Source organism: Physeter macrocephalus, chromosome 17 (genome assembly GCF_002837175.3).
Source record: "Physeter macrocephalus isolate SW-GA chromosome 17, ASM283717v5, whole genome shotgun sequence".
In the NCBI taxonomy this organism is placed as follows: domain Eukaryota; kingdom Metazoa; phylum Chordata; class Mammalia; order Artiodactyla; family Physeteridae; genus Physeter; species Physeter macrocephalus.
Window position 1 is genome coordinate 5,616,088 of NC_041230.1, and position 22,898 is coordinate 5,638,985.

Consider the following 22,898-nt stretch of genomic DNA (forward strand, 5'->3'; position numbering starts at 1 on the left):
TTCTTAACTCTAATCACCTTCCCCCATGCTCCCCACACCTCAGGTTTATCCCATAAGTATCCAGAGACTCTCACCTTCAGGGAGATGGATTTGCGATTTGTTCTGTCTCCTTGTTCGGCTGTCTCATGAATAAACCCTTTATCTGCTCAGCTTCATTCTCTCAGTTCTCATACTTCAGTACTCAGGCTCAAAATTACCTTTTTACAGCTATTGTAAATATTTCCTCAGAGCTATTTTCTCCACTCTCTTCAAATAGCTGCAGAATCATTATCAATAACTCTCGGGAATTTTTGCACTGATAATCTCAACTCCCTGTGCAGATCCCTGGTGCACACCCCTGGTGATCACTTCACAGCAAGGAGATGACTTCATGGTGTCCCAAACATTTATCTCGGTTCATATGACCCATTTTGGGCTTATGCTCCCAATGTGACGATGATGGTCACTGTTCAGGCAGGAAATAGCATTCAAATGGTAGCACTTCTTTTCTAAGAGGTCTCAGATGTTAAAAGCAATTATATATATGGTGGTATTGTTACAGACCAGGGTTCTTGGCCTTCCCCAATAAATAGAAATTGACTAGAGGCCAGACAAGAAATTCAGGCAAGGCTTTATTGGGGCCCCTGCTGCAGCAGGGGGCAGCGAGAACAAACAAGTTCCCTTGCTTGCCGGTTCCCCAAGGGGGAGCAAGCTTGTTCCTTATATGGGGTGAGGGAAGGGGTTTGTCCAGGGATCTGGCTGGAGGGGTGGCTTAGGTGTTTTGCCCACCCCTTAGGTGGTGCTGTGTGCAGGGGGGCTTGCACAGTACCCTGCTTTTGCTCCCAACACCCTATTTTTGCTCCAGGCCCTTCAAAAGTGGCAGTTGGGTTTTTTTTGTTTCTTTGTATCTTTTGGTTCCAGAATTTGCCCCAACCGCGTGTGCACGCAGTTATTTTCAGTCCCATACAGTTTCTTCATATTTTGTTGCTTGAGGAGAGGTGTGTCCAGGTGCATGAACTTCAGCACTGCAGCAAAGGCTCCCAGGTCCCAGCAAAGGGTCCCAGGTCCCAGCCTGTCTCAGTATACCAAGTAAGAAATGTTACCTGGAAAAAAGTGCTGCCTCCTGGGATGAATACAATCACTTATTTTACAGGCAGGAGAAAAGTTTTCTGAGGAAATCTATCTACTGGCTCCAGAGTACCTCAACATCCCTCTCTCTTCTTCCACTCCATGGCCCTGTCTGGAATATTTTCTTTCTTGTCCCTAACCAGAACTGAAAGTAACAACACTGAACCTAAAGCTTCAGTCCAAATGTATTTTTTTTTTAACATTAAAAAAAAATTATTTATTTATTTTGGCTGCGCCAGCTCTTAGTTACAGCATGCAGGATCTTTAGTTGTGGCAAGCATGTGGGATCTAGTTCCCCGACCAGGGATGGAACACAGGGCCCCTGCATTGGGAGCGTGGAGTCTTACCCACTGGACCACCAGGGAAGTCCCCAGAATGTATTTAAAAGGCAACAAGGTAATGGTTACTAGCTCCCAGGTATGAATGGACGAGAGAAACTTGGTGTGGTGTGTCCTTTTGGTTTTGCAGCTTTCCGAACTATCTGAAATAATATGACTCCAAACATTTCTTTAATTAGTGCAGACAGCAATCCACGGAATCTGCGTGCGGGCCCTTGAAGAGGAGTTAAGCCCCGCCCCACCCTCGGGAATTAGGGGTACCACTTACAAACCCCTTCTTGTGGTACCCAGCCTTTCCCCAGGAGCCCAGGCCCAGGCCCTGAACCTGTCCCTAGGCCGATGGCTCAGCAAGAACTACATTACCCAGAAGGCTCTGCGCCACACGTCCAATGAAGGCCCGGGAGAGGGGCATTTCCGTGCGTGCGGAAGACGTCGGAGCGGGACTTCCGGCATCTTAGGCCCAACCAGACGTTTTGTCGGTTCTTTTGAGGATCTACGCGCTAGAGGGCTCTTGAATGCTTGGTTTGGACCGAGGGTGGAGGAATCGGGAAGACGCGTGAGGAGGTGTTGTCCCCGCCGCTCGGAGGCGAGACGAGGTTCGGCGGTGGCGACGCCTGCGGTGACCCCGCCGCCGAGGCGGGGCTTGGGACCGCGGTAGCCACGTCCTCAACCCGGATGCCTGCCTCTCCCGGCGCACTCCGCCCACAGACCCCGATGGCGGCGGCCGGGCTGAGGGACCCCCCTCAGGTACACGCTCCTCCTCCGGGCCCTCAGTGCCCTCACCCCACCAGACACTAAAGCCCCGAGTGCGGGGCGCCTGCTCCCGTGCCTGTAGCCCAGGCCCGTGTCCGGGATTGTGGGGTCCCTGTTTCTGACAGTGTGATGGCGCGTGTGAGAGGGGGACAGGCAGAGGGACCGACAGGTGCAAAGGCTTGGAGGTCGGACTGAGCCAGAGGCATTGGGGAGATCGGGGATCCGTGTCGTGTCAGTGCCGAGCAGGATGTGAGGAGTCACACCTGGGTTGAGGAGTTGTACTTTCATTCTGAGGGCTCTGGAAGCCATAAGAGTTTCGAATAGAAGGAGTACTTGATCTGAGTGGAGATTTTAAAAGTATCCCACATTTTGCGCTGGGCGAAACAGATTAGGTTGGGGCAGGGAATGTGAGGATGAATGCGTGGAGATTGGTAAAGAGGCTACTGCAGCGGCTTCAAGAAATGTTTTGACGGTGGATGGACTCGAGTGCCAGGAGAGAGGGAAGAAGTGATCAGGTTCTGGATATATTTTAAAGATACCACTAACAACATTTCCTCCTGCATCAGATGAGGCTGTGATTGATAGTAAGTGAAAAAACAAGTTTAAAATTTTTTTGTTTTTGTTTCTTTTTTCATGGACATTTTGAAAATGGAAATCGGGAAGTCAAACCAAGGGAGCAGGTTTCAGAGTGGACATGGTTGATTCTGAGATGTCCCAGAGTGGAGGTGTCACATGAGCAGCTGGACTGGAAGGTCTGGCGTTCTGGAGAAGGGGCTGGGTTGGAGATGTCCACAGGGTGTAGAGAGTGGTCTGGACTAGGTCAAGGCCTGGAGATAAGATTTAGGGGTAGCAATCTTTTTTTTATATATAAATTTATTTATTTTTAAAATTTTTGCCAGCGTTGGGTCTTCGTTGCTGCGCATGGGCTTTCTCTGATTGTGGCGAGTGGGGGCTACTCTTTGTCGCGGTGCGCAGGCTTCTCACTGTGGTGGCTTCTCTTGTTGCGCAGCACAGGCTTCAGGCACATGGGCTTCAGTAGTTGTGGCATGTGGGCTCAGTAGTTGTGGCTCGTGGGCTCTAGCGTGCAGGATCAGTAGTTGTGGTACACGGGCTTAGTTGCTTCGCAGCATGTGAGCTCTTCCCAGACCAGGGATTGAACATGTGTCCCCTGCATTGGCAGGCTGATTCTTAACCACTGCGCCACCAGGGAGGTCCCATGGGTAGCAATCTTAAGTATGTTATTTCAGATGGTCCTTGGGGTGAGAGGGGAGGGCTGTGGATGGAGGCGAGAGGTGGGGGAAGGGTGGGCATTTCTGAGACTTCCGTCCACAAAGGAGGGGCATTCTGTTTGTCCAGTGTCTGGATGAGGAGAATGCTTTGTAGGGCACAAGGAACCTGGCCTGGCAGCAGAAGATGGGGTGTCGTAAAATCGCTGTCTGATGACAGTTACCCTTGCTTTTGAACAACCTGTTTTAAGAGAAACACACACTGAAAAGCTCCTCCAGTGCCAGGAGTGATTCCACTTTACTCAGTCTTGCCAAAGCCACAAAATCCCTCAAATGCTATATGATAGATTGTCCCAGCCTGTGTGTGTGTGTGTTTAATTTTTATTGGAGGGTAGTTGCTTTACAATGTTGTGTTAGTTTCTGTTGTACAGCAAAGTGAATCAGCTATATGTAAACATATGTCCCCCCTTTTTTGGATTTCCTTCCCATTTAGGTCACTGCAGAGCACTGAGTAGAGTTCCCTGAGCTATACAGCAGGTTCTCATTAGTTATCTATTTTATACATAGTATCGATAGTGTATATATGTCAATTCCAATCTCCCAATTCATCCCACCACCACCCCTTTCCCCCCTTGGTGTCCATACGTTTGTTCTCTAAGTCTGTGTCTCTATTTCTGCTTTGCAAATAAGATCATCTATACCATTTTTCTAGATTCCACATATATATGTTAATATACAATATTTGTTTTTCTCTTTCTGACTTACTTCACTCTGTATGACAGTCTCTAGGTCCATCTACGTCTCTACAAATAACCCAATTTCGTTCCTTTTTATGGCTGAGTAATGCATTGTATATATGTATCACAGCTTTATCTGTTGACGAACATTTAGGTTGCTTCCATGTCCTGGCTATTGTGAATAGTGCTGCAGTGAACATTGGGGTGCCTCCTTGTGTTTTTGTCTTTGTTATTTATTTATTTGGTTGCGCCGGGTCTTAGTTGCGGCGTGATCTCTGATCTTCCTTGCGGCTTGTGGGATATAGTTCCCTGACCAGGGATCGAACCCGGGCCCCCTGCATTGGGAGTGCAGAGTCTTAGCCACTGAACTACCAGGGAAGTCCTTCTCCTTGTTTTTGACTAAATGTTCCAAGGAGGACAGGCTTCTTGCCTCACAGGAAGTTCCTACCAAAGAATTCCTCTAACATAAGTTGTCCCAACACAGGAAATGTTTCTGCCCACACTTCTGTATACTATTTGTAATTTTAATGAGTGTAGGAGAGGCAAAACTCTCTCTCTGCCAATCTTAGGTTTTCAGCTGGGTCTCTTTAAGCAAAAAACAGACTAATGAGGAAAACAGTATATTAATATGTGCAGCACACAACACGTGGGAGAAACCTAAACCAAAAGTAACTGGAATTGGTGGCTTAGAATTCTAGTTTATATTAATATCTTCGACAAATAAGAGTAAATTTGTAGAGAAATGACAGAACGAAGAAAAGCAGTTTTAGGCTTCCAAGGGCAGCAAACTGAGAAGGTAAATACGGGGGAAGAACCTAATATTGTGTGGTTTGATTGCAGATTCCTTTGGTGCCAGTCTCTGGGCTGATAATCTGTCTCCAATAAAAGGAGAATTTATATCTTGCCTTTAGGTAGAAAAGGGGGAGCTTTTTCTGTGTTTGCTGTTTCTCACTGCCTTCAGCTCAAAATAATTTTTATGTCAAAGAGGCATATTTTGGGGTGATATTATTCTGATTTTCTTCATGAGCTATAAAATAGCTAGGAAAGATAGTTTGTGTTGTTGAAATTCCTATATTATTCTCCCTTTGTATACTCTATCCAATTGATTTTATGAGACAATTAAGCATTAGTTTCCCAAGGAATCCATTGTAAGTAGTGAACTGATTATTCTTCTATGCATTTAGATTGGTCCTAGGCATGCACTTTCCTTGGGGTATTTAAGACAGTATGCACTGAAATCATTTTCTGTGGGAACAAATTCTCTCATGGAACCCCATTTGAGAAAGGCTGCTAAAGATTATGGTCTCACCAATTCCATTGCGTATGGGTGGGTTTTCTTACACCAATAAGCAATTCTGTCACGCCAGCTGAGTGTCCTATAATTCAAGTCAATTCTGACGCTGTTTACCCAGAGATAGCACCAGATCCCACAGGTTAAGGTCTCAGTCCCATAAGACTCCCCCCACCCCCCACACACCCTTTCAGACAACAGTCGTTAAGTCCATGTTTTCACCTGGGCTTCTGAACTGATTGGAGGTTCCAACAGCCTCCTTTTTGGGTTCAATCAATTTTCTTAGAGTGGCTCACAGAACTCAGAGAAACATTTTACTAACTAGATTACCAGTTTATTATAAAAAGATATAACCCAGGAACAGCCACATGGAAGAGATGCATACTGGGAAAGGTATGGGGAAAGGGTGCAGAGTTCCCATGCACATTGCTCTTCCTGCGTCTCCCTGTGTTCGTCAGCTTGGAAGCTCTCTGAACCCTATTCTTTTGGGTTTTTATGGAGGCTTCATTTCATAGGCATGATTGATTACATCCTTGACCATTGGAGATTGAACTCAGTCTCCAACCGCTCTACCCTGTCAGAGGTCAGGGGGTAGGACTGAAAGTTCCAACCCTCTAATCATGTGGTTGGTTCTCCTGGAAACCAGCCCCACCATCCTTTTGTGCTTTCCCAAAGTAACCTCATAAGGGCATTTTTATTGCTCTCTCACTTAGGAAATACCTAAGGTTTTAGGAGTTCTGTGCCCAAAACCTGGACAAAGACCAAATGCGGGGACTTCCTTAGTGGCACAGTGGTTAAGAATCCGCCTGCCAGTGCAGGGGACACGTGTTCGAGCCCTGGTCTGGGAAGATCCCACATGCCGCGGAGCAACCAAGCCTGTGCGCCACAACTACTGAGCCAGCGCTCTAGAGCCCGCGAGCCACAACTACTGAAGCCCGTGCTCCACAACAAGAAAAGCCACTGCAATGAGAAGTTCGTGCACCACAACAAAGAGTAGCCCCCACTTGCCGCAACTAGAGAAAGCCCGCGCGCAGCAACAAAGTCCCAACGTAGCCAAAAATGAATAAATAAATTTATTTTAAAAATAAAAAATTAAAAGACCAAATACGTATTTCTTGTTATAAATCATATTATTACACTGCTCTAGTAAACAAATATACATATATTCATAGAGAATTCATAAAACTTGTGATCTGTGTTGTGGCTTCATTTTTCCCTTTGTGAATGTAATTTTTCAAATGTTCAACAGTGTAAAATCAAGATGAATGTGTATCTTCTGAATGTTATATTATTAATATCATTTATATGCTTATTCTTTGTCTGATTTATCCCTCTCTAAGAAGATAGATAAGAGCGAGTAAGTTATACATTTGTACCCACAATTTTTTTTTCAGTTTTTTTGCTTTAAATATCTCATATATTTAAAGTATAGGGAGAGCTTGTCAGACTATATTAAATTCATGGGCAAACTCCATGCAACTATAATAAATGATCCTTAATTAGAAACATAAGTATATGCTAAAAGGAATGAAATAAGACATGAATATTAACCATAAGAGGGTTGGAGAGGTGGACTTCCCTGGTGGCGCAGTGGTTAAGAATCTGCCTGTCAATGCAGGGGACACGGGTTCGAGCCTTGGTCTGGGAAGATCCCATATGCCACGGAGCAGCTATGACCATGCGCCACAACTACTGAGCCTGAGCTCTAGAGCCTGTGAGCCACAACTACTGAAGCCTGCGCACCTAGAGTCTGTGCTCCGCAACGAGAGCCCACCGCAGTGGGAAACCTGCACACCGCAACGAAGAGTAGCCCCTGCTCACTGCAGCTAGAGAAAGCCCGCATGCAGCAACGAAGACCCAAAATTCAGCAGTGTGTAAAAAGAATTATATACCATGACCAAGAGAGATTTCTTTCAGTGGTGCCAGGTTTGTTTAATATTAGAAGAGCAAAGAATGTTATCCAACATATTAACAGGCTAAAGAAAAAAAAAAGAAGAAAAATCACATCATATTGATGCAGAAGACTCACTAGCATAACTGAATGTAGCAAAGTGCTGTGTACAGTTCTCTTTCTCTTTATATATATGTATAAATACACGTGTGTGTGGTAGACAGGGATATAGATGTAAATGAACTGTGTTCTATATGTTAACAATAAACAGAAAGCAAAAATTGAATGATTAAAATTTACAAATCTATAGTGTAAAAAAATACTTAGGAATGAATATAATGAAACGTACATGTTCTTTCATTATATTCATTCCTAAGTATTTTATTGAAAACTACAAAGTTATTTTTTCAGTATTACTGAAAACTTCAAAGTTTAGTTGAAATCTACAAAAACACGTCTGCTGAGGGAAATTAAAGATGACCTAAACGAATGGAGCAATCTTTTCCATAGAATTCAGTGACTGCACTTTTTCCCTCTTCCCAGGGTTTAGTGCTCACTTTGGACCCCAGTATCAAGTGGTGGAATACTGTTGGAGACTGAATCTGGTAAGCTTGAGTCATGGGAATTCAGGCTGAGCTTCCACTTACTACACAGATCCACCTGGAGCCGGTTTACCTGAGGATAGTTGGGGGAGGGGGGGTCTGGTGGGGGTGAGGTTCTGGTTCCTGGAGGAATTGAGCACCTGAAATCCTCTGAATCAAATCAAGAGAATGTGGATGGTCAGGAGTCATTTTCTGTCCTCCATTGTGAAAGTTTTGAAGACTGTTGGAAGAATGACCAGAGGATGTCGTGTAATTCCCCAGGTAATAATCCCATAAACCATGTGCTGTGAATACTGTTATTTCCCCATTTCAGAAATGAGGGGAATGAAGCTTGGAGAAGTGAGGCTTTCTGCCTAAGGTACTATAATCAGTAATGGGGTTACCAGCTGCAAACCCAGGTAAGCCTCCCTCCAGAGCTCAGCCTGTGAAGTCAGACACTGGACACCATGTGCTAGATTGCATTGAATTTGAAGCCAATCACGACATGATTGGTTCTAATGCAAGTTCAAAGATTGTGAATTTGAAAGTAAGATATAGAAGAATTATGCTACAACCCTATGCTGTACTTACTCCTGAGGGAAAAAATTTGGTTTTTTTAGATTATTTATTTATTTTTGGCTGCGTCGGGTTTAGTTGTGGTATGTGGGATCTATCATTGCGGCGTGCAGGCTCTGTAGTTGTGGCACGCAGGTTACAGAGCGTGTGGGCTCTGTAGTTTGTGGCACGCAGGCTCTCTAGTTGAGGCACACGAGCTCAGTAGTTGTGGTGCATGGGCTTAGTTGCCCCGCAGCATGTGGGATCTTAGTTCCCTGACCAGGGATCAAAGCCTTATCCCCTGCATTGTAAGGCGGATTCTTTACCACTGGACCGCCAGGGAAGCCCCAGGAAAATATTTCTTAAACTGTAAATCTTGAATCATCTTGTCTAGAACATATCCCTAGTGCAACTGGCTACCTGAAATTGATAACGTCATTCTGCATGTGTGATTATTTTTTCCTTGAAATAATTTTAAATGGCACAGATTGTACACTGCCATCCTGTAAAATTTTAAATCATTCCTGTTAAGGCTACTCGTAGGTTCAGTGTATGTGTATGTGAATTTTGACAGACGCTGCCCATAACTCTGCAAGTAGGCAGCCTTGACTCATCTTCTGCCACATGGGTACCTGAGAGCCCAGGTTTGTGATGATGAGGACCATGTATTCAGCACTAATCTTGCACCTTGCACTGGTTTAAGCACTTCATACTTAACCTCACCAAGGTATGGGCACTATTTTTTTCTGCTGTTTTAGTAATGGACGTTTATGTTTGAGGAATATTTAAACAATTTCACAGAGGTCTGCAAGGGAGGTTTTGTCTTCATTTTACATTTCACAACATGGAGGTGAAACTGCTGGCCTTGGGTCCCAAATTCGGAGGGATGAGGCTGGGATTTGCAGGCTGTGAACCTCCAAAACAGCCAGTGTCATATCATGCTCAGGATATGAAGTGCCCACTGGAGATTTTATATGAAGCCGACCCCCACCGGAGGAAAACTGCTGACCGCAAGCACGTAGCCCCCAGACGGGTTGAAACCAGAAGATTGCTGATGCTCGAAACTTCACCTAGATGCCAGCCAATCTGAGAACTGAGCACAAGTGGATCATGCACCCTGCAGCCCCTCCCTCACGTGGCATTTAAAACCTTTGTCTCCTGGGCTTCCCTGGTGGCGCACTGGTTGCGAGTCCGCCTGCCGATGCAGGGGACACGGGTTCGTGCCCCAGTCCGGGAAGATCCCACATGCCGCGGAGCGGATGGGCCCGTGAGCCATGGCCGCTGAGCCTGTGCGTCCGGAGCCTGTGCTCCGCAACGGGAGAGGCCACAACAGTGAGAGGCCCGCATACCACAAAAAAACCCAAAAAACAAAAAAACAAAAAAAAAAACCTTTGTCTCCTAACCAGCAACTTGGAGATGGTCTTAGGACATTAGTCCACCAGCTTCCCAGATTGCTGGCCTCCTAAATAAAGCAACTTTTCCTTTTCCACCAACACTTGTTTGTCGAGTATTGGCTTTTCGAGTGGCGAGCAGCCAAACTCGGGTTTGGTACCAACATCATCCAGTTACAGAGACTCTGAGGTGTGAGATGCAGCCTGAGACTTGGGAGCAACTGGCAGGCTAAGACAGTAGGCGCTCAATTCCTTTGCCTTCCACATTCTGACCACGGGCTTCCCCTCAGCACCTGGTGTTGAGGTGGGGACTGCAGTACCCAGAATTCTCAGTACCACAAGGTGTCAGCTCTCTGCCAACCATGGCCCAGGAGAGGGGCCTTCTTCTGTGAGCACTTCACTTTGGGGCAGAGCTTCCAGCGCCCCATCTCATTTCTGGGGGTGTAGAATCCTGGAGATGGGAATAGCACCTCCATCCCCTGGTGTGATATGGGCTGTTCCCATCCCTTTTGCCCACAGGCTCCAGTGACAGTGGCCAAGCTGATAGCTGAGCCCTCACCTTCCCAATATGTGGGATTACTTGTCTTTGCTTTCCCCTGTCCCAGCAATTGTGTCTGCAGGCTCTGAGGAGGCAGGCTCAGTCTAAGCCATTGTTACATGGAGAGGTTCCTGTAGAACCCAGAGAGATGAGGGATGAAAGGCGTCCCAGGCATGTTCAGATGCTTGGAGTTGAAGCTGAGCTGTGAGTGTCCAACAAACCATTAGTCTCTTTCCTTTCTGGGGGAGACAACATGGGAACAGGTTTCAGGCCTGAAATGGCCAGCTGAGGGTCTTGGCGTCTATTCTGAGGGTGATGGGAGCCATGGGGAATGTGGAGCAGAGTCTCTACAGGCTTCCTCTGGCAGCAGAGTGGTGGAGACGGAGTGATGGTAGGTGTGGAAATTATTCATATTTATTCAGAGCTTGCTAATAGCAAGGGAGTTGGGCATCATCACTTGCCTTTAGCTGAGGCTCGAGGGCAGGGGAGGGGGAAAGCTGATTGGCCCCTAAGTTGGAAGTGGGTGTAAAAGGGAAGAGGGCAGTTTTGTGTTTTTTAAAATAAATTTATATACTTATTTATTTTTTGGCTCCGTAGGGTCTTTGTTGCTGTGCATGGGCTTTCTCTAGTTGCGGCGAGTGGAGGCCGCTCTTCGTTGCGGTACGCGGGCTTCTCATGGTGGTGGCTTCTCTTGTTGCGGGGCATGGGCTCTAGGGGCACGGGCTTCAGTAGTTGTGGCATGCGGGCTCTAGAGCACAGGCTCAGTAGTTGTGGCACATGGGCTTAGTTGCTCCACGGCATGTGGGATCTTCTCGGACGAGGGCTCGAACCTGTGTCCCCTGCATTGGCAGGATTCTTAACCACTGCGCCACCAGGGAAGTCCCAAGAAGGCAGTTTTTATGAGAGTTCTGACCATTTTGGTTCAGTTGCTGCAGAGGTTATAGGTGAGAATTTAATTTTTATATATGGTCACACCACAGGGAAATCAGGGAGGAGACTACTGCAGTAGTCTAAATGAGCATTGATGGGCTGCACCAGAGTGATTGCTGTGAAGGTGGCACAAGAGGTTGTGTTTTCATGCTGTTACCTTACTAGGACTGATTTTCTTTTCTTTTTTTTTTTTTTTTTTTTTCCCCGGTACGCGGGCCTCTCACTGTTGTGGCCTCTCCCGTTGCGGAGCACAGGCTCTCAGAGGCCATGGCTCACGGGCCCAGCCGCTCCGCGGCATGCGGGATCCTCCCGGACCGGGGCACGAACCCGTGTACCCTGCATCGGCAGGCGGGCTCTCAACCACTGCGCCACCAGGGAAGCCCTGATTTTATTTTCTGAAGTGGATTGTGAGAGAAGGAAGTAAGGGAGAGATGACCCAAAGCTCTGGGTTTAGCTGCTGGAAGGATGGAAATGCCAGCCACTGAAATGGAGAGGTCTGTTGTAAAGTTAATTTTCAGATAATTAGGTGTAGGAAAGTTGTGACTGGTGTGGGGACAACATGTATGTGATAAGCAGCTTAATGACCTCCCAAAGATGTCCATTTTCTAATCCCTAGAAGCTTTGGATGTGTTATCTCACATGGCAACAGGGACTTTTTTTTTTTTTAATGTTTATTTATTTATTTGGTTGTGCTGGGTCTTAGTTGCAGCAGGCAGGCTCCTTAGTTGAGGCTCACTGGCTCCTTAGTTGCGGCTCACTGGCTCTTTAGTTGTGGCATGCAAACTCTTGGTTGTGGAATGCATGTGGGATCTAGTTCCCTGACCGGGGATTGAACCCAGGCCCCCTGAATTGGGAGCGCGAAGTCTTAACCACTGCGCCACCAGGGAAGTCCCGCAACAGGGACTTTATATGTGTGATTAAGCTAATGATCTTGAGATGGACAGATTATCCTGGGTTATCCCGTGGACCCAGTGTAATCACAGGAGGATCAGAGTCAAAGAAGGAGATTTGAGGAATGAAACAGATGTCAGAATGATAGTTGCTGACTTTGCAGATGGAGGAAGGGGCAAGGACTCAAGGATGCAGGAGGTTTTTTAGAAGCTAGAAAAGCTAAGGAAACAGATTCTTCTGTGAAGCTGCCAGAAGGAATATAATCCTGCTGACATTTTTTTTTTTTTTTTGGTCTTAGTTTCGGCAGGTGGGCTCCTTTGTTGTGGCTCGCTGGCTCCTTAGTTGTGGCATGCAAACTCTTAGTTGTGGCATGCATGTGGCATCTAGTTCCCTGACCAGGGATCGAACCCGGGCCCCCTGCATTGGAAGGTGGATTCTTAACCACTGTGCCACCAGGGAGTCCCAATCCTGCTGACATTTTGATTTTTAGCCTAGTGAAGCCCATTTTGGACTTACAACCTCCAGATGTAAGATGATAAATTTCAGTTGATTTAAGCCACCGAGCTACTAGTGATTTGTTACAGCAGTAATAGGAAACTTAATACAGTGTACAACTGAGAAATGGAAGAGGGCTCAGAGTAACTGAGGTGTGCATGTGGTTCTGGGTGCCTGTGATTTGAAGAAAGGAAAAGGGCCAGATTGGGAGGGCTTTAAAGCAGGAATGGGGGCTTTGGCAGTGGGGGCCACTGGAGGTTTGGGACAAGATAGCATCCTGATTGTATTGCCAAGTGTTCTGTCCATGCTGTGTGCAGAGTGACATCTGGGGAGTCCAGGGTGATGTCTGTGGTGTGGGCCAGAAAGTTGGTTGTAGGTAGCTGAAGATGTGAGGGAGGCATGGTCCAAAGAGTGATGTGCAGGAGAGGAGGGAGTGTAAACTGATTGTCCTAGGACCCTGTTGTTGGGGGCTTAAGTGAAAAGAATGAGCCCAGGTTTAGGAAGTATGTCCAGCAAGTATGCTATGGGGTTCCCCAGGGGAACTGGGCCAGGCTCAGAGCTTAAATGGCATCTATCTCCCAACCTGCTTTTTGTTGCTGTCAGCTGACACAGTGGTCACTGGGGGTGGTCAGAAGAGAGCAAGGACCGATGGTATCAATGCCTGGTATTTCGTTTGACTTGGGAACCTCGGGACATGGGTGAGCAGGACGTTGTTGTGGGTAGGTAGAGTGGGGATACTCACTTGAGACACTTTTCATGGACCTTGCTGTCCCCATCTTTGCAGGGCTGTGCCATCTCTGAGGACGTGTTTGTGTACTTCTCCCGGGAAGAATGGGTGCTCCTTGATGAGAATCAGAGACTCCTGTACCGGGATGTGATGCTGGAGAACTTTGCACTTTTAGCCTCCCTGGGTAAGACCCTCACACCAACTCCATCTCCTTTCTCCTTTCCCGCAGGGACCGCTCTGTCCTTCCCACACTGCTTTCTTGCTATGTTTCTTGGAGTAGGTGCCAGGGCTATGCTCTATGGCATGTCTTCACTTCTTACTGAGCAGCCCCGAAGCCACACAGCCAAAGGTTTGGGGGTCACAAGACATAGTTTTCCCAATGGAACCCATTAGTCTTGGTCACTTTCTGGGCTGGTGAATCTGTCTAGAATTATGACACCTCTGTGCCCAAGGTTCTGCCCCCTTCCTCCAGGTGACATTGTCTGGGGTTCCATTATACCAGGAGTTACAGGCACTCACATAGTCACTACTTATGGAGACCCTTGGATGCTTCCTTCATGGTTCTTTTTGTAATAATTATAGTTATTATTATTATTTTGGCTGAACAGTGTGGCATACAGGATCTTAGTTCCCCGACCAAGGATTGAACCCACGCCCCCTGCAGTGGAAGTGCAGAGTCTTAACCACTGGACCGCCAGAGAAGTCCCAGTAATAATTATTATTCTTTAACTTGTGGCCTGTCATAGGGTGGGTTGCTCTGAGCCAGTACTCACCAGTGCTCGGTTTCTCTTAGGAATTACATCCTCCAGATCACATTTAGTCATGCAGCTGGAACAAGGGGAAGAGCCCTGGATGCCTGCCCAGGTGGATATGACTCCAGCCACAGAGAAAGAGGCTCAGAAGGGACCTGGACCTGGTGAGTGGACACCAAGGAAGGGCATGATGTCAAGGTTGGGTTCAAATCCAGAGATATCGACTGTTTCCACCTGTGTTTGATTTCAAGGCCTGTGGCCACACAGCGTTTCTACCTGTCCTTCCCCATTCTGGACACTGTGACTTATTTCTAGTCTGACTTCTAGCCCCTGGCATCCACCTTGCACCCATTCCTCCTTACTGCTCACTCTGCATTCGTCTGCAACATTGGCCTGCACTTAATGTGTCACGAGTTGTGCACATATCCATCAGTAATCTTTGAACACCAGCTGCTCTCTTGTGATTGGAGTTTCCTGGGCCTGGACATGCCCTTCTGCCTAGCACTTGCCTGTCCCAACAGCCAACGTCCTACTGGAAGCTGTTTGCTCTATTCTGTCCTCATTCTGTCCTCATGTCCTTGCCTTCAGGAGGCCTCCCCCATTCTGTGACCTTCAGAGGCCCCACAACGCATAGCAATCCCTTCCTCAACCTGTCCCTGCCTCTCTGTCCTGTAAACAGTCCCATGGACTTATCCTCGGAGTGTCAGACACATTTATGATGGGGTTGTCCCCTCCTTCAAAGTCAACATGCATCTCACTGGGCACTTCTCTGCTTTCAGGTTGTTGGTGTGGAGTGGAGGTTGAGGCTGTTTCCTCTGAGCGGAGTGTTTATTTAGAAGGAGTGTCACAGTTCAGGACTCCTGTGGCAGGTCTGAAGACACACCCATGTGACATGTCTGGCCCAATATTGAAAGACCTCTTACACCTGACTGAATACCCACGGAGGAAAGCCAGGCAGGAACCACACATATGTGAGGCACATGGGAAGCAGTTCTGGTTTAGCGCAGACCTTCACCAGCACCACAAGCAGCACAGTGGAGAGAAATTCTTCAGGAGGGATGAGGGCAGGGACACTGTGAAAACCTGCAGAATCTGTGTGCCAGAGAAGACCTACATACACGGTGAGGGCAGAGTGGACTTGCCAGCCACCTCTGGCCTTCAGCACCAGGTTTCTCATGACAGAATGAAGCCCCGTAAGAGCACTGAGCTTGGGGGAGCCCTTAGCACTGGACAGAAGCTTCATAAATGTAGTGAATGTGGGAAAGTGTTCACTCGGAAAGACACGCTTGCAAGGCACCAGAGAATCCACACTGGAGAAAGGCCTTATGAGTGCAGCCAATGTGGGAAATTCTTTAGCCAAAGCTGTGACCTTTTTAAACATCAGACAGTACACACTGGAGAAAGGCCTTATGAGTGCAGTGAGTGTGGGAAGTTCTTTAGACAAGTCTCCGGCCTTGTTGAACACAGGCGAGTTCACACAGGTGAAAGGCTCTATCAGTGCAGTAACTGTGGAAAATTCTTTAGCAGCAAGTCTAACCTCATTCGACACCAGGAGGTTCACACAGGAGCAAAGCCTTACGTGTGCAGCGAGTGTGGGAAAGAGTTCAACCGCAGACACACACTGGTTCTGCACAGGAGGACTCACACTGGAGAAAGGCCTTATGAGTGCAGGGAGTGTGGGAAGTCCTTCAGCCAAAGCTCCCACCTTAACGTACACTGGCGAATTCATAGCAGTGATTACAAATGCAGCAGATGTGCGAAAGCCTTTAGCTGCATATCCAAACTCGTTCAGCACCAGAAAGTTCACTCTGGGGAAAAGCCTTACGAGTGCAGCAGATGTGGGAAAGCCTTCACCCAAAGGCCAAACCTTATTCGGCACTGGAAGGTTCACACTGGAGAAAGGCCCTCTGAGTGCAGGGAGCGTGGAAAGGAGTTCAACCGCAGACACACACTTGTTCTCCACCAGAGGACTCACGCTGGAGAAAGGCCGTGAGAGTACAGTGAGTGTGGGAAGCCTTTTAGCCAGCTCTCCCAACTTACTGTACACTTGAGAGTACCTAGCAGTACTTGTGAGTGCAGCAGACGTGGGAAAGCCTTCACCCAAAGGCCAAACCTTATTTGGCACAGGAACTCCATGCTGGACAAAGGCTTTAGAGTACAGAGAATGTGCTGTCTCCTTGTTCAACCTAACAGCTGTCCCCAGAGTGAAGCCCTGAACGTGGGTTTTGTGAGAGAGCCGTCAGTCAGAAGTGAAACTTCATACATAACAAACATCCACAACAGGAAGATTCCTGATGAGTGCCCACGCACATGAGGTGCTTTCAGGAGCTTGGCGCACATTATAAACTGTCTAGTGCCTTTCTCGGTGGTAGAAGGCATCCTGCTGTTCCCATCTGGCAAAGTCAGGCATCTTAGTCAGGCAGACCTCTGCCGTCTCCCCAGTCCCTGGAAGGAGTCATGACTGGCCTCAGTGGCCTACAGGGGGCCTCATTTTCACCCTTTGACTGGTTTAGGTGTGGAAAGAATCAGCTCATAAGATGGGCTCTCCAGGGAGCTTGCAGAGATTTACCTTCATGGATTTCTTGGTCTCATTGTGGATGTATACAGTCTCCAAGTCCCACAGCCCTGGAACTCAGTGCCCCACATTTGCTCGTGTTTGTACAATAATAAAGTCCTTACTCTGAGCTGCCTTTAATCTTGAGGGTTCTGTTCATTGTGTGGAGTGTGTTGAGGACACAACTGTGTTCTACCAGCATGAAGTGATAAACAGATTTTGTGGGAATCCTTGGTTTTCTGTGCTTCAGAGAGGACAGCATGATGGCAAAGAATAGCTGTCCACTTTTGGCCCAATTTGCATTGCTACCCAAGACCTTCTACGAATGACTTCAGGGCTCTGTGAGACATACCATGTGGCCTGGAAGCTAGTTATATTTGTGGGTCCATAAGTAAGTATGAAGAAGAGCAGTTAGTCCCTTGTTCCTATAGAATGTTTCATATTCCCAAGCATTATTAAGAGGCAGCTGGCCTCTGGTACCTGCCAAGGAGCCTGAGTTCAGAATTCGGTAGGCAGGTGTCACTCGCTGGAAGACCTACAGGAGCCAGGTGGAAACCATATGGTTCAGAAACATTGGGTGTGAATAATAAGTAGTTGGAGAGATTACAACACCCTAGAGGGATGTACCTGCTAAAGGTACCTGCTAAGATATTCCCATGCTATGGCTGTGTAGGATGAGAAGGTACAGAAATTGTCAGGACCTTCAGAGCTATTATCTCTCCTATGGTCAAGATCACTTGCAGGACAATCTATAAACATTTTGTGGATTCCCTTAGATTCAGTGAATCAAGTCAAGGCTATTGCTGTGCAGGCAGGAAAATGGTTGAGAAAGTGGAGATCTAGGATTCCAGAGATGTGGGTTTTGTGACTTATCCAGTGTTCTTGGTGACTCCCGTTGAAAGAGCTTTATTATAGGGCTGCCTGTAGGATTTAGCTTGTCCTTTCTATTTTCTTAAGGTGGACTGTGTCATTTATTTGAGAACCCCCTTCTAATGTAGTCATTTATTCTGTAAGTTTCCCTGTAAGTAGTACTATATCAGCAGCATGCCACAGATTTTGATATATTGTGCATTTGTTTCATGTAAGGTAGAATTTGTTTAAAACTGGACTGGAAAAGCTCTAGCTTTATCTCTAGGGACTTCTGAATATCTGGCTTTGACCCTTTGCTAAGATAAGGATAGTGGGATTTATTTTGTGTTGTTTAATATCCAAAAATCCTGTGACAACACTAGGGTCACTTTGATTGCTAATGGTAATGTTTATGCAGTCTTGCTCAACTGTTACCAGAAGGGCATAAAAATCCCTGCTGGTATCTTCTGACTTGAGCTCTCTTCAAGCCACAGTTCACCACTCAGATGTCTGTGGCTTAATTTGGAAGTGAATCACAGCACTGTGTGAATAAGAGTCTGGGAAACTGCCTGGAGGTCTCTGACCCCCAATATAGTCTTGCATTTTCTTTGTCTTTCTATGTCACATGCTTTCCTTTTTTTTTTTTGTCCGCGCTGTGCGGCTTGTGGGATGTTAGTTCCCGAACCAGGGATTGAACCTGCGCCCCCTTCAGTGGAAGCGGGGGGTCACCAGGGAAGTCCCTCCCATGCTTTGCTTTTAAGAAAACCTCATAGGAGTCTGCTCTGTGGAGTCTTGCAAATATCTTCAATTATAATACTTGTGGGGACTTCCCTGGTGGCACAATGGTTAAGAATCTGCCTGCCAATGCAGGGGACACAGGTTCGATCCCTGGTCCAGGAAGATCCCACATGTCGTGGAGCAACTGAGCCCATGTGCCACAACTACTGAGCCTGCACTCTAGAGCCTGGGAGCCACAACCAGTGAAGCCTATGTGCCTGAGCCCGTGCCCCGCAACAGAAGTCACCACAATGAGAAGCCTGCGCACCGCAATGAAGAGTAGCCCCCGCTCGCTGCAACTAGAGAAAGCCTGGGTGCAGCAACGAAGACCCAACACAGCCAAAAATAAATAAATTAATAAATTAATTTAAAAAAATACTTGTGAAAGGTTTGCACCTGGTGATAAGAATAGAATATTTGATATGACCCCTTATTTTAATTCAAATAATGACTAAGGGGTTGTTGTGCAGAAAGAAAGACAGAGGGTGGTGAGGATGATTTTTGTTAACAGTCTGGTTTCCAGGGCATCCCTGGGTTGAGTTTGCACAAGTGCTGCACTCAAGACTAGGAGGAAAAACATACGTAATACGTAAGACGTGGAGTCTGTAGGTCCTGCTAAATGAAATACACTGAGGGGGACTTCCCTGGCAGTCCAGTGGTTAAAGACTCCAGGCTCCCAGTGCAGGGGGCGCAGGTTCAATCCCTGGTCAGGGAACTAGATCCTGTATGCATGCTGCAACTAAAAACAAAAACAAAAAGATCCTGCAGGCTGCAACAAAGACCCCGCACAGCCAAATTTTTAAAAAACAAAACAAAAAACACTGAGGGGATGTCAGCCAAGAATATGGTTCCTTGGCTGCTTCCCACCCCCTATTCTAGCAAAAATATAGCCATCAAGGAAGCAGCTAGAGGCTATTAGAGCTGTAGATGGCACCCCATGATTCAGAATGATACTGTACCTTTTATCTCCCTCCCTCTGAGCCAGCTGATGATTGACACCACGATAAAACCGGAGACCAGGGAATTCCCTGGTGGTCCAATGGTTAAGACTCTGCGCTTTCACTGCCAATGACTCGGGGTCAGTTCCTACAACCTGCGCGGCATGGCCAAAAACAAAAACAAAACGGGAGACAGTATGATGTGAGGCATGATGTTATGGATCTCCTTGTTCAGCTCTGTTGAGTGGGGCTTAATGCTGGGGAGAAAGGTAAGGATTATTCAGAAGAAAGGTAACAATATAAATAAAATGAAAGAAACCTCAGAATTGAATCAGAAAAAAATGTTCAGGTGGTTCGTTAAAAGTGACATTAACAGAAGATAGATAGAGTGGCTACTAAAATTGTGATGGATCACTGTAAAAAAAAATAGGTAATCTGTTCAAATAACTGGGACAAATTCAATTCATCCTAGTCTTAACTAATTTTTTAAGTATTAAGATTATAAAATGGAGGAATCTAATCTTTTCAGAACCTGTTCTGATTATAACCAGCCAGGGAAATGTGGAAGATTATGACTGAGCAATAGGCAGGCCAGGGTCTCATGAACTCCAGCTGGGACCCCAAGTTCACTTTTATTGATATTGGTAATACAAAGACCTGAGGGCAGTAAAAAAATCTATAGTTGCTAGGCCGTGATGATCAGTGTATTCTTATAACTTAAATAGCTAACAAAAATCTTAGAGGGCAATATAATTACAGAAATATGGTAATACTATAGAAGGCTTTCAGGTGAAAGCATGGTTTATGAAGGAATTTATGGGCAGACATTATGTATGGTTGTTGCCTCACCCTGACTGTAATGCATTATTGGAATTAAAATTGCCAGTAGGAGTAATAATATCATTGGTAAAGATTTAAGCCAAGATCCTCCTGAACCAAACCATTTTCCTAGTATTTTCCCTAAACTGGGATCAATCAGAGTGGAAATTTGATTCTTCATATATTATAAGATGGGTTATCTTAGAAGACTCATCAGGGACTTCCCTGGCGGTCCAGTGGTTAAGACTTCACCTTCCAATGCAGGGGGTGTGGGTTCAATCCCTCGTCAGGAAGCCAAGATCCTACATGCCCTGCAGCCAAAAAAACAAAATATAAAACAGAAGCAGGGGCTTCCCTGGTGGCGCAGTGGTTGAGAATCTGCCTGCTAATGCAGGGGACACGGGTTCAAGCCCTGGTATGGGAGGATCCCACATGCCGCGGAGCAACTAGGCCTGTGAGCCACAACTACTGAGCCTGCGCGTCTGGAGCCTGTGCTCCGCAACAAGAGAGGCTGCGATAGTGAGAGACCCGCACACCGCGATGAAGAGTAGCCCCTGCTTGCCACAACTAGAGAAAGCCCTCGCACAGAAATGAAGACCCAACACAGCAAAAATAAATAAATTAATTAATAAACTCCTACCCCCAACATCTAAAAAAAAAAAAAGCGATATTGTGACAAGTTCAATCAAGACTTTTAAAAAATGGTCCACATTAAAAAAAAAAAAGACTCATCAGACTTTATAAAAACACAATATTCATCATGGGTCATAGCACAAGCTCCCCCTTGGGAAGCAGTTGATATATAGAGGGCCACGCGATTCTGTAGGTTCACTTTTATCATGGAGACTTCCAAACTGAGCAAGCTAATGGCTTGATTACTATCATTTAAGTCTTGCTGGGCGAATTTTGTTAAAGCCTCTATATGAATAATGAAATCTTCTACTCTAAGTGAAGGAATAAATACTGTGGCCAAATAATCATAATGTTGGAAAACTGATAGAACACAGTGAGCCCACATTAAAGGCAAGTTGGCAGGGGCTGTTTCTGAGGCTACCCATAGATGACTTTAAGCCCAAGGGAAACCAAATGTGCATCTTTCTAACCAACTTGGGAGGAGCCAAGGCCATAAACTTGTTCCATAAATCCACTGCATGCCATTAGAAATGACCCAATATATTTAACATCCTGCAAAAAGGAATATTTAGGGTCCGGGTTCAGAACAGGTATCATTTTTAAAAAATTAGATAATACCCTTTTTAAAAATAATTTTATTTATTTATTTTTGGCTGCATTGGGTCTTCGTTGCTGCTTGCGGGCTTTCTCAAGTTGCGGCGAGCGAGCGGGGGCCACTCTTTGTCGTGGTGCACAGGCTTCTCGTTGCAGTGGCTTCTCTTGTTGCAGAGCATGGGCTCTAGGCGCATGGGCTTCAGTAGTTGTGGCGCACGGGCATAGTTGCTCCATGGCATGTGTGATTGATCTTCTGGACCAGGACTCGAACCCGTGTCCCCTGCATTGGCAGGCGGATTCTTAAGCACTGTGCCACCAGGGAAGTCCCAGAACAGGTATCATTAATAGGCCATGTTAGAGGGTCCCACTTAGTGATATTGGGAGTGGCTTACACAGCACTAGAATTCCTTCTAAGATAAATCCCTAAGGGCTAGCCAGTCTGAACCCTGGAGAGGTGAAATCCACTGGGGTAGTCCAGAAGTGCTGGACATAGGTAATTGGTCACAAACCCAGCAATTGAATTGAATTTTTGAAACTTGCATATTATTGAGCCCAAGAAAAATAAGTTTGGTTCATAAGCAGAAGTCTGAGCAATTAACAAAGTAATTAGTATACAGGCCTGGTCTGGCATTTTGGGTCAGCTGTCTACTTCCAATGTAGTCTTCTCATCCTGGTCTGGTAGTGCTGGTCTCAGTTAGTTGAAGCCAAGTGTTAGAAACAAAGACTTGCATTCAGGAGAGGTGGCCTGATATGGCCCCGTCCAACGTGGCTGTAAAGAGTCCTTTATCTGATGTCTTTTTCAATATGCATAATCTCCTGGTTGCAGGTCATAGGGCATTCGACCTTCATCCAAAGATAGATTACTGTGTGTTGGGCTGCACCCCGCAGGCCTGCAAACTCTGTACTTTCCCAGCCTCAAGACTGAAGAGACAGCCCAGAGTCAGTGACAGAGATATCAATGGTTTATTGGATAGGGGATCTTACAAGACTGAAACAAAAGGTCCTGGAGCAACACCCCACTGTTACAGCAGGCAGGACCTGGCAGCAAACTTCGCTACTTGGGGGAGAAGGAGGCTACCATTTATAGGAGGAATTGACGTCAGTTTGCCTCAACAGTTACCAGGGAAACCAGCAGCTGAGGCCGGGGGCAAGCACATAAGCAGTTACTGATTAAGTCCTATAATTAAGAGGATTGGATAGCCGTGTGAATGAAGCAGGGACTGGTCAATCAGGGGATGTACAGAGAACAAGAGAGCAGCCATCTTGAATGGCTTGCCTGTAATAAGCTTCAGAAACAAACTTAGAATACCCTTTTAATAATTCAGTTAAAATTTACAATAATGTAACAGTAATGAGGAGCCATCCAGGAAGTGAGTCTCAGACAATAAAACAACACTAGAATTCAGTAAGTATCAACGAAGATTGATACTTATATTGGGGAGTTCCCTGGTGGTCCAGTGGCTAAGACTCTGTGCTCCCAATGCAGGGGGCATGGGTTCGATCCCTGGGCAGGGAACTAGATTCTACATGC

At 46.4% G+C, this 22,898-nt stretch overlaps 1 protein-coding gene across 1 annotated transcript; it reads left to right on the plus strand.

The window, feature by feature from the left end:
• The first annotated feature begins 1,918 nt into the window (after positions 1-1,918).
• ZNF671 (zinc finger protein 671) lies at positions 1,919-16,848 on the plus strand. The gene is made up of 4 exons (XM_024116952.2): positions 1,919-2,192; positions 13,509-13,635; positions 14,245-14,367; positions 14,983-16,848. Exons 1-4 carry the CDS (start codon positions 2,121-2,123, stop codon positions 16,194-16,196), a joined length of 1,536 nt encoding a protein of 511 aa, XP_023972720.1. The 5' UTR covers positions 1,919-2,120; the 3' UTR covers positions 16,197-16,848.
• The last annotated feature ends 6,050 nt before the right edge of the window (positions 16,849-22,898 follow it).

Excerpts from the sequence above, each read along its gene's own strand:
- ZNF671 (XM_024116952.2), top strand. The coding sequence starts at position 2,121 with ATGCCTGCCTCTCCCGGCGCACTCCGCCCACAGACCCCGATGGCGGCG. Across the intron at positions 2,193-13,508 it reads GGCTGAGGGACCCCCCTCAG|GGCTGTGCCATCTCTGAGGA; the intron begins GTACACGCTCCT and ends CCATCTTTGCAG. Across the intron at positions 14,368-14,982 it reads TCAGAAGGGACCTGGACCTG|GTTGTTGGTGTGGAGTGGAG; the intron begins GTGAGTGGACAC and ends CTCTGCTTTCAG.